We start from the raw sequence: 15,781 nt of genomic DNA on the forward strand, positions 1-15,781 counted from the left end.
TCACACCATGTCCCCAGACCATTAACCTGGGTCTCAGGATTCCTTGCCCAGTGACAATACCACTATGCCACTATGAATATTCTTGGTGGCAGGATGAGGGTCTTTGCCGACAATTAATTTGCCACTTAAGGATCTCAAATGGTGTCAGGGCAGGGACATTATGCATGGTTCAGAGGTGGAATGGTGCTAGGGCGCCCACCTGACCACCGCACTATAATAGGAGACATTTTCAGATGGCACCAGATTAATACTCAGATCTCCCTTGGGCACCTGGGTTGATGCCAACCTTACCAAGCTGTATTCTAGTACTAGTCGAAGGATTACTAATAGTGACTGGGGAAGGGTGACCAAGTGCAAGTCTGGTCAAAAGCGGCAGATTCTTCGGTAACAGGAAATGTTCATCACGTTACAGATAAAAAACCCAAGTTACAGTGGAGATAACTACGTTACTCTGATCGAGGATATGATTATCGCCAAACAGATGCCAAGCTAACTTAAACTACATAATCATTAACAGTGGAGATAAACAAACAAACTGGAACTGCATCTACCAATCAGAGCTGACTAGCTCCTCCCAGAGACGGTCGTTTCACACTCAATGGGTGGGACTTCAGATTAACTCTTTCAAGGCCACATGCCATTTACAAGCCCTGTCACCAATGCTGCTTTGGAGAAAGGAGGAGAATCTGCTCCAACAGTTACCTGGGACCATCAGGGAATGTTTTACCCTTTTCTTACCTTTTAAAATGGCCAACTGTGGCGACCCAACTTTAACTCCCCGAAAACAACCATCCTCAGACCTGAAACTGGGCACGGTTGTTTCAGGTTACAGAAAGAATCGGTATTTGGATTGACAGTAGCAATGCTGTGATGGAGCAAGACATCGCACAAACATTAAAGACCAGGGGTTGGGTTACAGGCAGCTCCTGGATTAAAAACGGGGCCTGTTTTTTCGTCAGTTAGCAGGTCAGTTTGTACCCAAGTCAGAACACCATATGGGATGATATAAATTAGCAATTCATAAATACCAGCAAATCTTTGCCTGTTGGATCTTTAGAATTAACACTAAAACACTCCTGTATGTACTCTTATTCACAAGTATGAGCATTCATGAGTTGGATGTCCAAAAACTTGGCACTGGCTGTAGACTGGATGGGGATTGAGCTAGTAATTGTTTTGAGTGTATGTACCCCCGTGTTTCCATGGGAATAGTGGGGAGGAGGTGGAAGGACGCCTGGGTTGATTATCATCATTAAACCACCACATGAACCTCATGTCCCAATCCTGGAGTGGCACTTGAACCTGGAACATCTGTTCTAGAGATAGGGAATGACCTATTGCTCTCCTCCTATTGCCAGGTGGTCTCCCATCCCCTGCGGAGAGCAGACATGGCCATGGGCTAAAGGCACAATGTAACAAAATAGATTCTACTCCGATGCTCTGTCTTGAGCCCTCAGCTCATGGAAAGATCCACCCCACTGCATTGTGATTTCAGTTAGGGGTAGAGCAAAGAGGCAAGTCCCACATCCAACCTGGTCAGAACAGAGACCTAACTCCATGCATCTGGCACCAATCTGATACCCACCCCCAGCCAATCAAAGTGCCAGCACCCCAGACAAGCCTATATTGGTTGGGACAACGCCACTTTAACCTGCATGTCGCAGCCTGGAGCTGTAGGTGGTGATGGTCAAGGTTTCAATTTCCTTCCATCAGTTTGCTGACCAGAGTCTCTCCCACATTTGATACCTGCCATTGGTGTGTCCTGGAAGGATTTCAAAGTCGATACACAACCTGGTTTGACAGTGCTATACACATACCTTTCTTGTCCATCAGCTCCTACTCTGAAATTATGTAAATGGAGAAAGACTGCAGAAAGCCAAAGCACAAAGGATTGGAGAGTCTTTGTTCATGAATCACAGAAAACTAGCAAGATTTAGGGAAGGTAAATGGACTGTTAGAGTTTATTTCAAAGAGAATGCAGTATGAAAATAGGGAGGTTTTGCTAAAACTATGAAAGGCGCTAGTTGGACCACAACTAAAATACTGTGATCAGTTTTGGGCCCCTTATCTAATGAAATATATTTTGTCTTTGGAGGCAGTCCAGAGAATATTCACTCGGCTGATCCCATGTATGTAAGGACTGTCTTATGAGTAGTCGCTGAGAAGTTGAGCCTGTGCTCATTGGAGTTTAGGAGAATGAGGTCTGATGTTAATGAAATGTACATGAGGCCTGGGCAGGGTAGCTGTTGAGATACATTCCACCTTTGCAGGAGAGTCTAAAACCAGAAGGCATCATCTTAGAGTAGGGCCACTTAAGACAGAGATGAGGAGTATTTTTTTTCTCGCAGTGAGTAATCAATCTGTGGAATGCTTTACCACAGAGAACTGTCAAGAACGGGTTGTTAAGTATATTAAAGCTGAAATAGCTTTTTAACCAGGAAGGAAATCAAGGGTTATGGGTAAGAGGCAGGAAAGTGAGGTTGAACATTGTCAGATCAGCTATGATCTCATTGAATGGTGAAGCATACTTAATGTGCTGAATGGTCTCTTGCTGCTCCAACATTTTATGGAGTGGAAATTGAACTTAGTGTTTCTGGCCTGTTGAACCACTCGGCCTCGGTCTGCTGTACGCGGTATTCCACGTGATCTCCCAAACATGTACTAACTCAGCCTGTGTCTTCTCAGCTTCCCAGACTGTGCATTTTCAGTGATAATGGGAACTGCAGATGCTGGAGAATCTGAGATAACAAAGTGAAGAGCTGGATGAACACAGCAGGCCAAGCAACGTCTTAGGAGCAGAAAAGCTGACGTTTCAGGCCTAGACCCTTCATCAGAAAAGTTCATCCAGCTGTACATTTTCAGGCTAGTTTGGCCATAGGGAAAAAGCACTATATAAATGTAAGTCCTTGTTAGCGAAACATCGTTTTCTGCCTGGCATCTCAGCTACTTTTTGAGCAGCAAAAAATGAAAGTATTTGAACAAAATGAAAAGAGTTACAGCCTTGTTGATTGCTGCAATAATTTTCCTCTCATGCACTTTAACCTTTGATAGGTGGAGATTCCTCAAAAATTCTGGCAGGTTGGCTATCCAACATTCTCAGGCTGAGGGCTTCCCTTAGAATCAACATGAATGTTAGAATGAACTTTGACATAATTTATTTCAGAGCTCAGCCTGTGGGATCTTGCTATGCACAATTTAGCTGCTGCATTTCCTGCTTTAAAACAGCGCCAACCCTTGGGCAGGGGATGGGGCAAAGGAAGAATGTACATTATTAGAAATATGTCACTTAGGAAGCGCTGAAAATGTGCTGGGCGCTCCATAAATGTGGCTGTGTACCATTCACTGCAGGCGGAGATGGAGCGAGCTCTGCTTCAGGGAGAGCGGGAGTCGGAAATTGCTCAAATCCGGCAGGAACAGCAGATCATTGTGCAGTTGGAGGAGAAACTTTCCGAGCTGGAGAGCAACATCCAGAGAGAAAAGGAGAAGGTAAAGCCCATTCTCACCGAGGTCTCTCGCTGTCTGTCTTCTCTCCTGTCTCTCTAATCTCTTCTCATTATTTCTTCAAGGTGCAGAGATGAGGAACTTATCTGATGTCAGCTCCCTCACCTTTAGGGGAGACAGTTTAATTTGCTTTTAGGGTGAGCTCAGATGGTATATGGCTAGTTGTCCCAAACAGGGAGCTGCCTTCCACAAGCTTGTTTGCATTTCATTGTTCAGTACAAACTACAGTCTTCCCTCTCTCCTTCCCAAACAAGCCCACTTCCTACAGGAAAAAATACCCTTTTCTTTATCAACCTGTTCAGAAATGTTATTACGCATCTCTAGTGCAGGTGGGAGCTGAACCCAGCCCTCCTGGCTCAGAGCTAGGCGCACTACCACTGTGCATAAGTGCCCAAAACCAACCTTCAATGTTTTTGTTTCATTTAACTTATTTTTCCTCATCAACTGTTCGGAAATGTTATCACACACCTCTGAACCCTGGACTCTCGGTCCAGAGACTGTGCCACAAGAGGGCCCCAAAACTGGCCTGTTTTTAAAAAAAAAACTCTCCAACGTGCTGCGGCTGCTCTCTTATTACATCTGGAGTAGGTCCTTGCTCTTTTTAAAAAGGCCTCTCATTTACAGCAATTAGTGGACCAACAAATACCGGAGTAAGCCAGTGGCTACTGAATCTGCTCGATTTGGTGATGTGACGTCACACTGGTCCTTTCCTCTGCTCTCTCACCTTAAATCCTCATCTATAAGGGATTAATATCCAGCACATGACCGTGATCCAGACCAGCAGCAGTGTTGTATAGAGGCTGGTGGTTTTAGCAACTCCTGGCCCTAAGACTGCAATGAAAAGGACTCATGACTAAATGACGGGGATAAATTTGTAACTGGACATCAGACATTAACAGCAACCCTTTGACTTCAATTCAGATCTAAGCTCGGGACTGATCCCGTAAACTGCTGTAAAATAAATGTTATCTCATGTTTATGCCGGAGCTAGGGAGCATCTGTACAGAAGCTGTCTGTGCTCCCCGTTTGTGTAAACGGCAGTGAGAGCATTAGACACATCTATTGCAGTTACATTTGACATTGCAGACACTTGCAGAGCTTAAACACAACTGCTGATAAAAATCTGACTGCAGGTCATAGTGTTTCTGAACTTCGGAGAGGTGAGGTATTGTCCGTAACCATTGCCCAGTGACTGCAGCAGGGCGACTGGAAAGGAATCAGATCTAACCCTCAGTGAAGAACCTACAGCCAAATATCTATCCACATTCACCCTTTGGGCTCACAGAGGGTAAAGGATCATTGGAGTGAATCATTACAGGGAGAGTGGATTGTAATGCAAACCAGCACCATCAGGTGATGGGAAACAATTGCTGAATTAGAGAATTAAAGATACTTGGAATATGATGGACATCCCTGGTCTCTGGAGGTTGAAATTATCAGGAAAGACTGTGGGGACGGCCTTCTGTCTAGAAAGACAAAAGCTGAGTGGGTGACCTGACAAGGGCCTTTCAAATTTTGGAAATGTTCGATGAGCTAGTTATAGAGGTACTAGGCAAGTCTTGGGCAAAACCAGAAGCAGGGGTCGGAAATGTAGGGCGTTCCTTAATAAATCCAATTGGGAATTCAGGAGAAATTTCTTAGTCCAGAGGGATAATGGTAAGTCATGAAGACATGTATTTAAGAGGTGACTAGATAAGTACATGAAGGAGGGAGGAATGATCGGGTTAAATGAGGTAAGAGGGTGAAGACTGAGGTGGAGCATGAACACAAGTGTGGACTATTTGGACTGAATGGCCTGTTTCTGTGTGGTGCATTTCATTATCATGCGACAAGCTGCCACACATTACTGTTCAAGCACGCTCAGAGGCACCAACAAAGAGGGTTACTTTGTAGGCAGTTTTGAGTCATAAAACATGCTCGGCCTCTGGCGTGGAGCAGCAGAGGTGTTCAAACTGAAAGAAAAACATTAATTTTTTGTGAGAGATATTTGGGACCTTCCTGTGATTCCACTCCATTAAATCAGGGATTAAACAAAACCAGAAAATGCTAGAAGCATTCAGCAGGTCAGGCAGCAGATGTAGAGGGAGAAATAAGGTTAAAATTTCACAGGGATGAAGAGACTGAACTTTCAGCAAATTCAGAAGCAGTAGAAGGAAGAGATTTAGATAGAGAAACTAAAAGGAAAGGTTGAGATGGGATGATAATGAAAAAAAAGATGCTTATTGGAAAGACTGCTAATAGGACCAGGAGAGAAATGAAAGACGTATGTGTAAAAGGCAACAATAAACATCCTCCAGCATCTACTCCCCTGGAGAAAGGGGAAGAATGTTAACGAGTTAGAGTTATTGAAACCGGGATGTTCCAAAGTTGCTTCATTAAAAGCTGAGGGCCAGCTCCCTAACCTTGCATTCAACCTCCCTGGAATAATGCAAAAAGCCAAGTACAAAGAGGAAAAGAGATAATGGGAACTGCAGATGCTGGAGAATTCCAAGATAATAAAATGTGAGGCTGGATGAACACAGCAGGCCAAGCAGCATCTCAGGAGCACAAAAGCTGACATTTCGGGGCCTAGACCCTTCGTCAGAGAGGGGGATGGGGAGAGGGAACTGGAATAAATAGGGAGAGAGGGGGAGGCATAGCCAATCCACCTAACCTACATGTCTTTGGGTTGTGGGAGGAAACCTACACACAAGGACAATCGTGAAAACTCCTCAGTTGCCTGAGGGTGGAATTGAGCCTGGATCCCTAGTGTTGAGACAGCAGTGCTCTCTGATGAAGGGTCTAGGCCTGAAACGTCAGCTTTTGTGCTCCTGAGATGCTGCTTGGCCTGCTGTGTTCATCCAGCCTCACATTTTATGATCTACAAAGAGGAAAACGTTGATTAAGCAAACATAAAGGATTTCAGGATTGGTGTGAAGATGTCATTGTCAGATCCCAAGACTCTTCATGGGTGTTCTGATTTAATTTAGTGCTCAATTTCATTTCTATTCATTCACAGGATGGAGTGGGGGGAAGCTGCTAGTTGGGCCATACATGATTGTGCATTCCTAATTGCCCTTGAGGAGGTGATAAACATCTCGTGAGGCTGTTTCAGTATTTATAAGTTGGCCATGTTGCAGTGGGGGTCAGGGGTCACGTGGGCCAGGATAGCAGATGGATCCTGTAACCAACAACGATACCTTCACCTGGGAGGCAGATTCCTAATTTTTATTCTTGTGAGAGAAGAATCGTGGCTATTTGTAGCATCAATAGCAGTGGGTGAGGTGCCAGACAGTTGAGGTTGGCTAACATAGTGCCACCGATTTAAGGAAGATGGGTAAGGAAAAGCCAGGGAACTATAGACCAGTGAGCACTGACGTCAGTGGTGGGCAAGTTGTTGGAGGGAATCCTCAGGGACAAGATTTACATGTATTTGGAAAGCCAAGGACTGATTAGGGACTGTCAACATGGCTTTGTGCATGAGAAATCATGTCTCACTAACTTGATTGAGTTTTTTGAAGAAGTAACGAGGAGGGTTGATGAGGGCAGAGCACTGGACATGATCTACATGGGCTTCAGTAAAGCATTTGATAAGGTTCCTTGTGGTAGACTGGTTAGCAAGGTTAGATCACACGGAAACCAGGGAGAACTAGATATTTGGAAACAGAACTGGCTTGAAGGTAGCAGACAGAGACTGGTGTTGGAGTGTTGCCTTTCAGACTGGAGGCCTGTGACCAGCGGTGTGCCACAAGGATCGGTGCTGGGTCCACTGGTTTCTGTCATTTATGTAAATGATCTGGATATGAACATAGGAGGTACAGATGGTAAGTTGCAGATGACTCCAAAATTGGAGGTGTAGTGTACAGTGAAGAAGGTTACCTCGGAGTACAACTGGACCTTGGGCTGAGGAGTGACAAATTTAATTTAGGATAGTTTAATTTAAATTAATGTGATATGCTGTAATTTGGAAAAGCAAATCAGATCAAAACTTGTATACTTAATGATAAGGTCCTGGGGAGTGTTGCTGAACAAAGAGACCTTGGAATGCAAGTTCATAATTCCTTGAAAGTGGAATCTCAGGTAGATAGGGATAGTGAAAAAAGCGCTTGGTATGCTTGCTTTTATTGGTCAGTACATTGAGTATAAGAGTTGGGAGGTCATGTTGCAGCTGTACAGGACATTGGTTAGGGACACTTTTGGAATACAGCATGCAATTCTGGTCTCCCTGCTACAGGAAGGATGTGAAGTTTGAAAGAGTTCAGAAAAGATTTACGAGGATGTTGCCAGGGTTGGAGGGTTTGAGCTATAGGGAGAGGCTGAATAGGCTGGGGCCATTTTCTCTGGAGCATCAGAAGCTGAGGGGTGACCTTATAGAGGTTTATAAAATCATGAGGGGCATGGAGAGGGAGAATAGACAAGGTTTTTGCCCAGGGTTGGGGAGGGTTCCAAAACTAGAGGGCATAGGTTTAATGTGAGAGGGGAAAGATTTAAAAGGGACCTAAGGGGCAAATTTTTCACACAGTGTGGTGTGTGTATGGAACAAGCTGCCAGAGGAAGTGGTGAAGGCTGGTCCAATTACAATATTCAAAAGGCGTCTGGAAGAGTACATGAATAGGAAGGATATGGGCCAAATAGGAGGGATATGGGCCAAGTAGAGGGATATGGGCCAAATGCTGGCAAATGGGACTAGATCAATTTAGGATATTTGGTCAGCATGGATGAGTAGGACCAAAGGGTCTGTTTCCATGCTGTACTGTATGAGAGTAGTGTTTGAATGCTGATCAGTGAACTGCACCCATTGGGTCTCAGCTATTGACACAAGGTGATTTAACTGCAATGAAATATTGTGACAGGAAATGAACTGTGAGGCAAGGTGTAACAGGATTCTGTGAATATTAACGTGACTGTTGGCCAATGAATTAAAGGGAAGCAGAGTTATGGCAGGACTTGGAGTAACAGCCTACTTTAATGCAAATAAAATCTATTTAAACATTAAGTTCCGTGAACTGCTGTGAAACAGAACTTGTAACACATGCAACAGCAAAGTCTCCCAATGAAAGCGGGATTATTTTTCTAGCATAATGCTTTAAGCAGAGGTTAGCACATAAATTAAACACACAAAATGATGTCAGTTGCTTCCAGAAATCACTCCAGTAGGAATCACCCATTTTTTTGGAGCTGACGAGCAGTATCATTGCTAGGAAGTGTTCGTGCTGAGCTGGTCCGAGCTCAGTCTGTGCTCCCAAGGTGTATCTCAGGCACCTGTCCATGTGGCTGTACTCTCTGGTGTTACTCAAGGCAGAAGGGGCAATGTTAACATTCCATTCAGGCAACAGTTGTGTGCAATCGGTGATAGCTTAGATCCCCAGAGAGATAGATACTGGCACCAAGGCAAATCACCCTATTCTGTAGTGGCATCAGCTCCAGGGCAGGCAGGCCTGTACCTTTAAGACAACTACATGTCAGGAACATGTGAAATTCCATTTGCTTTGCCTTCAGACACATTTTCTGTTTCCTGGAGTCAGGGTTCAGTCAATCGTGTCTAATGCAATATCCAGTAACATCAGTGAAATAACTTCACAAAGACTGGCATCCTGTCACCAAGTCACCCTTTATTTACTAGTGCATAGTACATGACTCTAACCCAGCTAGCTCAGAGTCAGCTCCTAGAGTGATCATAACCCCTGACACTCCTATTTATTTCTGTCAGCCAGGGCTCCCTGATTGGACCAGATTAACAGCTCCAATCAGGGAACTCATAATCATAGATCCTAGATCATAAAATCCCTAGAGTGTGGAAACGGGCCCTTCGGCCCAACAAGTCCACGCTGACCGTCAGAGCATCCCACCCATCCCCCTATAATCCACCTAATCTAAACATCCCTGAACACTATGAGCAACTTAGCATGGCCAATCCACCTAGCCTGCACGTCTTCAGACTGTGGGAGGAAACGAGAACACCTGGAGGAAACCCACACAGACATGGGGAGAATGTGCAAACTCCACACAGACAGTTGCCCGAGGGTGGAATTGAACCTGGGTCCCTGGCTCTGTGAGGCAACAGTGCTAACCACTGAGCTACTGTGCCATATTCTCAGAGGTCCATCTGGCTGACCTCGTTACAGTCACGCCAATCAGCGGGCACAAAACCCAAACTGTGATATTAGATCCATGTTAATAATCAGTGTTGTAAATAAATTTCATGACATCTGTCTCAATGTGAATGTGATATTTATGAATAAACATGTAGAAAATGACAAAACACATCACAACCTGCTTCTGAATATCATCTCAAGTCCAGAGGTCTGAATGTGGTCTGAAAATAAGCTGCAATGTTTCTGTAAGCAAAAATCCTACTGACTGTGACTGCTTCAGCCTTGGTGCATGGAATCGTCATTCCAGTTAAGCTGTACAGGGATGTAGCACAGGTGCAGTGGTCGCAGAGTGAGACCAGAATAACCAGCAGACAGGGAAGCTGTTAAAGCTAAATGCATCCATCAGCAAAGTCTTGTTTTCAAAGGTGCCAGCACAAAGACAGACACAAGCAACAGTTATTGCTTTGTGAGTCAGTGTGTTGTTACACTCCAGTAATGAACACTAAGAGATGTGATCAGCTGCCTCACCTGTAGACCGTGACCTGCTGAGTGTCTGAATCCTTCTGGGAAATTGCTTTGATGCTCTGAACTCTCAATCTGCCGGAGTCTGAACTGGGACACTCTGCAAACATGTCCAATGAGAGAGCAGCCTTGGCCAATGCAGCTGCAGACCAAACTGATTCACATCCTCTATCAGAAGGGCGTTGTAGGGTTGAGTTTTGGATTGTGGGAGATCTGATCCCAGCTGCAGCGTCCAGCAAATAGGAGTTTCCAATTCCAGCCCTACTTCCTTTAGCAAGTGGTACTGAGTGAGGCCAAGCTAAAGCTGGGCAGACAGAACTTGATGTTAAAGGGTTACCATAGTTGAGGGTTTTTTTGTGACACACTTTAGTCTTGCTTAAGTATAGTTTCTAACTTTCTGTGCACTAATTCCTTCTAACTTTGTTAACTCGTTGAGATACTGACACGGCTCCTTTCTCCTCCCCACCTCCTGCATGCTTTGTCTATTGCACAGTCTGCTGCAGTAACTGAGGCAACGTCCTCTCCCTGCCCATCCTCGCCTTCCACGGAAACGACGTCAGCGGTTTGACTGCACGGCCCACGTTCCCCCTTGGCGATGTGTGAGTGCGCGTTTGCATTGCTAAGCTGCTTACCTGGCGGGAACACTGCTTTCGCCGCCACAGACAGAGAATCGATGAACTTGTTGTTGGGGATTAACCGGTTGCTTTTCACATCTTTCTGCTGTTGTTCCTAACTTAGTGACATGGCCAGAGGAAGATGAACAAGACTTCACCAGAAATCCCACTCCCACCGTGTCTCGCCAGGGGAAACCAGTCCCGAAAATTGCTTGCTTTAAATGAATTAACAAAAGAAGTGGCCTGAGATTCTTTCTAAAGTCCTCGGTTTATTTTAAGGGAGTGACAGAGTTTCTCTGTACTCAGTCGTCATAAAAAACAAGGAGGGGGAGGTCTGGGTAACACCATTTTTCTGTTTTTTTTGTTGATGAAACCAAAAAGAAAGATTATAGGGTAAATAGCAGGTAGCACTTGTTTGAGATGTTTAACCAGTCCTTCAGAGCAGAGTGCAGTTGTTATAAATCTCCAGGTGGATATGCGACATGTCTCATTTCTCCTCTCATTGTCAGGCACAGCCACTCTATTCATTGATGGGATATGGGTATCATTGCCAAGACCCACATTTATTCTCACCCCTAATTGCCCTTGAGGGCAGTTAAGCTTCTGGAGTCATATGTAGGCCTTCAACAATCTTCTTTGTCACTTCTTCAAAAAACTCAACCAAGTTAGTGAGACACGATTTCCCACGCACAGGTCATACTGACTGTCCTGAATCAGCCCTTGCCTTTCCAAATGCATGTAAATCCTGACCCTCAGGATCCACTCCAACAATTTCCCACTGCTGACATCAGGCTCACCGGTCTATACTTCCCTGCATTTTCCTTACCACCTTTCTTAAATGCTGGCACTACATTAGCCAATCTTCAGTCTTCCGGCACCTCACCTGTGGCTATCAATGCCTCAAATATCTCAGCAAGGGCCCAGCAATCTCTTCCCCAGAACTGTTTTGGGGTACACCTGATCAGGTCCCAGGGATTTAACCTACTTTATGTGTTTTAAGATGTCCAGTTCCTCCTCCTCTGTAATTGGTCAATTTTTAAGACATCAGTATTTATTTCTGGTAGTTCTCAAAATCTGACTCCACAGTATAAACTGATGCAAAATACTTGTTTAGTCTCTCACCCATCTCCTGCAGTTCCACACAGAGACAGTCTTGTTGATCTTTACGGGGCTGTCTTCTTGTGTGTGTGTGTGTGTGTCTGTGTGTGTGTGTGTGTGTGTGTGGTGTGTGCGTGTGCGTGTGCATGTGTGTGTGTGCGCATGTGCCCAATTGAGAATGTGTTATGTGTTTCAATCTTGCTTCATGCAACGACCAGCAAAATTCCCTGCTCCAGTCCCCTGGAGACCTATGGGAATTCCAGGCCAATCTAAGATCTGACTGAGCCGTTGGTAATGTCTCCCTCAGCAATGGGAGCAGTGGAGAGGATGTTTAGTGCACACTACCAGCTGGACACAGTCCAAGTATCTCTGTGAACCTTCCTAATACAGCCCAGTGCCTTCACACAATAACAACTTGCATTTACCTGGTTCCATTAACATACTAAACCATCCTGAGGCATTATACAGGGTTGCTTATTCACTAAAATGGAATGCTGAGTGGAAAAAGGAGATTGGTGGATAGACAAACGTTTTCAGGAGGGTCTTAAAGGAAGAGGGAGAGGCGGAGACGTTTAGGGAGGGAGTTTCTGAGCTTGGGAACTGAAACCATGGCCATCAATAGTAAAATGGTGAATATGCAAGAGGGCAGGATGTGAGGGATGTAGAGATGTCGGTGGGTGGGTGGGACTGAAGAAGGATATAGAGATCAGGAGGCCATGGAGGAGTACAAAGCATCGAGGATAATTTTTAAACTGAAGCAGATGTGTAAGGGATTTGCAGCATGAACTACCTCCTGCCCCAAATGGCCAATAAACATGTAAGCCAGCAAACTTTGTGAGATCTCCTTTTCATCCTGTTTGAGAAGAAGCAGGTCTGCCTGGTTTGCCTGGGGTCAACAATTTCAAATCAAATTCCAAATCCTCGTCCTGACTGAGACAGGTTTCATAGACACACAGATGAACTCTGCATATTTGGGTTTGTCCAGTTATGTCCGGGGTGAAATGGGACTCAATAAATTGCTTCCTGATGATCGTGGGAGCAGTAACCCTAACATTAAAACAAGTAAAATAAAACAAAGAGTTGAGGATGCTGAAAGTCAGAAACCAAAACAGAAATTGCTGGGAAGACTCAGCAGGTCTGGCAGCATCTGCAGAGAGAGAAACAGAGCTAACGTTTCGAGATTTGAATTGTGCAGAAGGATCACCGGACCCAAAAACGTTAACTTTGTTTTTCTCTCTCCACAGTTGCTGCTAATTTTCTCCAGCAATTTCTGTTTTGATTTAATGAAAGCACATTATTTGCACCCAGTTTTGCCAGCTCCAGTCTTTGTCTCACTGGTTCTCATGGCCAGAGGTATTTGAAGGTGTTTACCATGTAACCACCACAACAAGAATCAACATGCTGTTTGACTGTGGTGTCGACTCTATCCCATTCCCCAAAACGTCAGAAAAATTTTATTTTATTCACTCACAGGATGTGGGCATCTCTGGCTGGGTCAGAATTTATTGCCCGTCTATAGTTGCCCTTGAGAAGGTGGGCGTGAGCTGCCTTCTTGAATCACTGCAGTCCGTGTGCTGTGGGTTGACCCACAATGCCCTTAGGGAGGGAATTCCAGGATTTTGACCCAGCCACAGCAAAGGCTCGGCGATATATTTCCGAGTGAGGATGGTGAGTGGCTTGGAGGGGAACTTGCAAAGGAGTGGTGTTCCCATGTATCTGCTGCCCTTGTCCTTCTGGATCGAAGTGGTCGTGGGTTTGGAAGGTGCTGTCAATGGATGTTTGGTGAATTTTTGGTGAAAATGGGGAGCATGCTGGAGAGACGCAGTAATATCTGGAGGGAATTCATTACCAGCTGAGGGGCACTGCTGCTAATACATGCAGTAAGGAAATTCAGGGATGCTCAAGAGGTCAGAACTGGAGGAGCACAAGGATCTCGGATGGTTTTAAGACTTGAGGACATTACAGAGAGGCAGAATTTGCCATGATTTGCTGGATCAGTATCCCCCAGCGTGGGCCATTTTTCCACTCACTCATGGGAAGACCCTATTGGCCCAGGGCAATTAGGGACAGGCAATAAATAAGGACCTAGCCAGCAATACCCACTTCCCTTGAACTATTAAAAGAAATCTCAATACCACAGGCTAATTGAGATAAAATTGTGCAGCCATCAGCTTTGTAAGACCATAAGATATAGGACGGGAATCAGACTACTCAGCCCATTGAGGCTTCTCTGCCATTCAGTCATGGCTGATATCTTTCTCAACTCCATTCTCCTACCTTCCCCCATAACGTTTGCTCCCCTTCCTAATCAAGAAACTATCTGTCTCTGTCTTCAATGCACCCAATGATTTTGCCTCTGTGGCAATGAGTTCCCCAGATTCCCCACCCCCGGGCTGAAGAAATTCCTCCTCATCTCAGTTCTAAAGGGTCATCTCTGAATCATCCTTGAGTATAAAAGGCACCATCCGCACACACCCTGGCCAGCTTCCCCCACCCCCGAAAACCTTAAGACTGGAAGAGGAGAGAGGCCTGTTAGAAACACAGGCTATGTATTATATTCAAACAATTTTTGCAAATGTTGCTGTTTAATTGTGCCTCAGATATTGAAGGGCTGCTTGCAAGTATGGATCTCTGAGTGTTAAATGCCACTTATTTATTGGCTGTTGTTGGGGTGGAATGAGGTCAGAACATTTCTGCAGCACTGGACTATCATGCAATCCATTTTGTGCCAAGCGTTTTCCATGCCCAGAACATGTGGAGTGAAGTAGTTCAACCTGTAATAAACGGTGATAGAATCACACAACTCATCTTGAGGATAATGGCAACGTTTAATTGCAGCAGTGTAGAGAACGTGTTTCCGCTTGTGAGAGTGTCCATAAATGTAACATAGGTTCTCCTAAAGTTACTAATCCATTCAGGAGAAACATCTTGAGACAGAGAGCAGAGAGAATGTGAAACCAGCTGCCACATGGAGGCTTTAGTTCACTTATTCATGGGATGTGTGCATTGTATACTGGGCCAGCATTTAGTGGCCTTCTCTAATGGCCCTTGCGAAGGTGGTGTGAGCTGCCTTCTTGAAATGCTGCAGTGCCTAGGATGGAGGGATGCACACAATACCCTGCGGAAGGGAATTCTGGAATTTTGACCCAGCAATAGTGAAGGAACGGCAATATATTTCCAAGTCAGGATGGTCAGTGGCTTGGAGGGGAACTTGCAGGGGGTGGGAAGTGGTCCTGGGCTTAGAAGGTGCTGTGTGAGGATCTTTGGTGAATTTCTGCAGTGCATCTTGTAGATAGTGCACACTGCTGTTACTGAGCATCGGTGGTGGAGGGAGTCACTGTTTGTGAATGTGGTGCCAATCAAGCGGGCTGCTTTGTCCTGGATTGTGTCAAGTTTCTTGAGCATTATTGAGGCTGTACCCATCCAGGCAAATGGGGAGTATTCTGTCACACCCCTGGCTTGTGCCTTGCAGATGGTGGACAGGCTTTGGGGAGTTGGGAGGTGACTTTCCAACTTCTTTGTCTTGCAGCCACAGTAGTTGCTTGGCTGGTCCAGTTCATTTTCTGGTCAAAGTTAATCTGCAAGATGTTGACTGCGGGGGCATCAGAGATGGTAAACACCAGTGAATGTCACAGAGCAATGTTTAGATTCTCTCTTGTTAGAGACGCTTGTTGTTGGCTGTCGTGGTGTGAATGTTATTTGTCATGTAGCAGCTCAAGCCTGGATATGTCCGAATCTTGCTGCATATGGACATGGACTGCTTCAGAGTAGCTGTGGTGAATCGAGTAGAAGCAGTTAAGGAGAAACTGGATCCACACACGAAAGAAACTGAAACATCGGTGAAGGAGGAAATGATTGATGGTGGATGAAGGTTGGCAGGAGTGTAGTGTTGGATAAAGTGACCAGAGGTTTTGCCTTTGTAATGATTCATGCTCCTGACCATTAGCTAGTCAGCTATTTCCAAATCCACAC

General features: G+C 45.1%; 1 protein-coding gene across 2 annotated transcripts in view; it reads left to right on the forward strand.

Moving 5' to 3' along the window:
• phldb1b (pleckstrin homology-like domain, family B, member 1b) overlaps window positions 1-15,781 on the forward strand; it is a 368,925-nt gene that overhangs the window by 272,005 nt on the left and 81,139 nt on the right. For both annotated transcript variants that reach the window (XM_048562077.2, XM_059639124.1), the window contains exon 9: window positions 3,349-3,486. In XM_048562077.2, the coding sequence (XP_048418034.1) occupies window positions 3,349-3,486 (138 nt within the window). The remainder of the gene's footprint in view (window positions 1-3,348; window positions 3,487-15,781) is intronic.

The sequence above is a fragment of the Stegostoma tigrinum genome, chromosome 32 (assembly GCF_030684315.1).
Source record: "Stegostoma tigrinum isolate sSteTig4 chromosome 32, sSteTig4.hap1, whole genome shotgun sequence".
In the NCBI taxonomy this organism is placed as follows: Eukaryota; Metazoa; Chordata; class Chondrichthyes; order Orectolobiformes; family Stegostomatidae; genus Stegostoma; species Stegostoma tigrinum.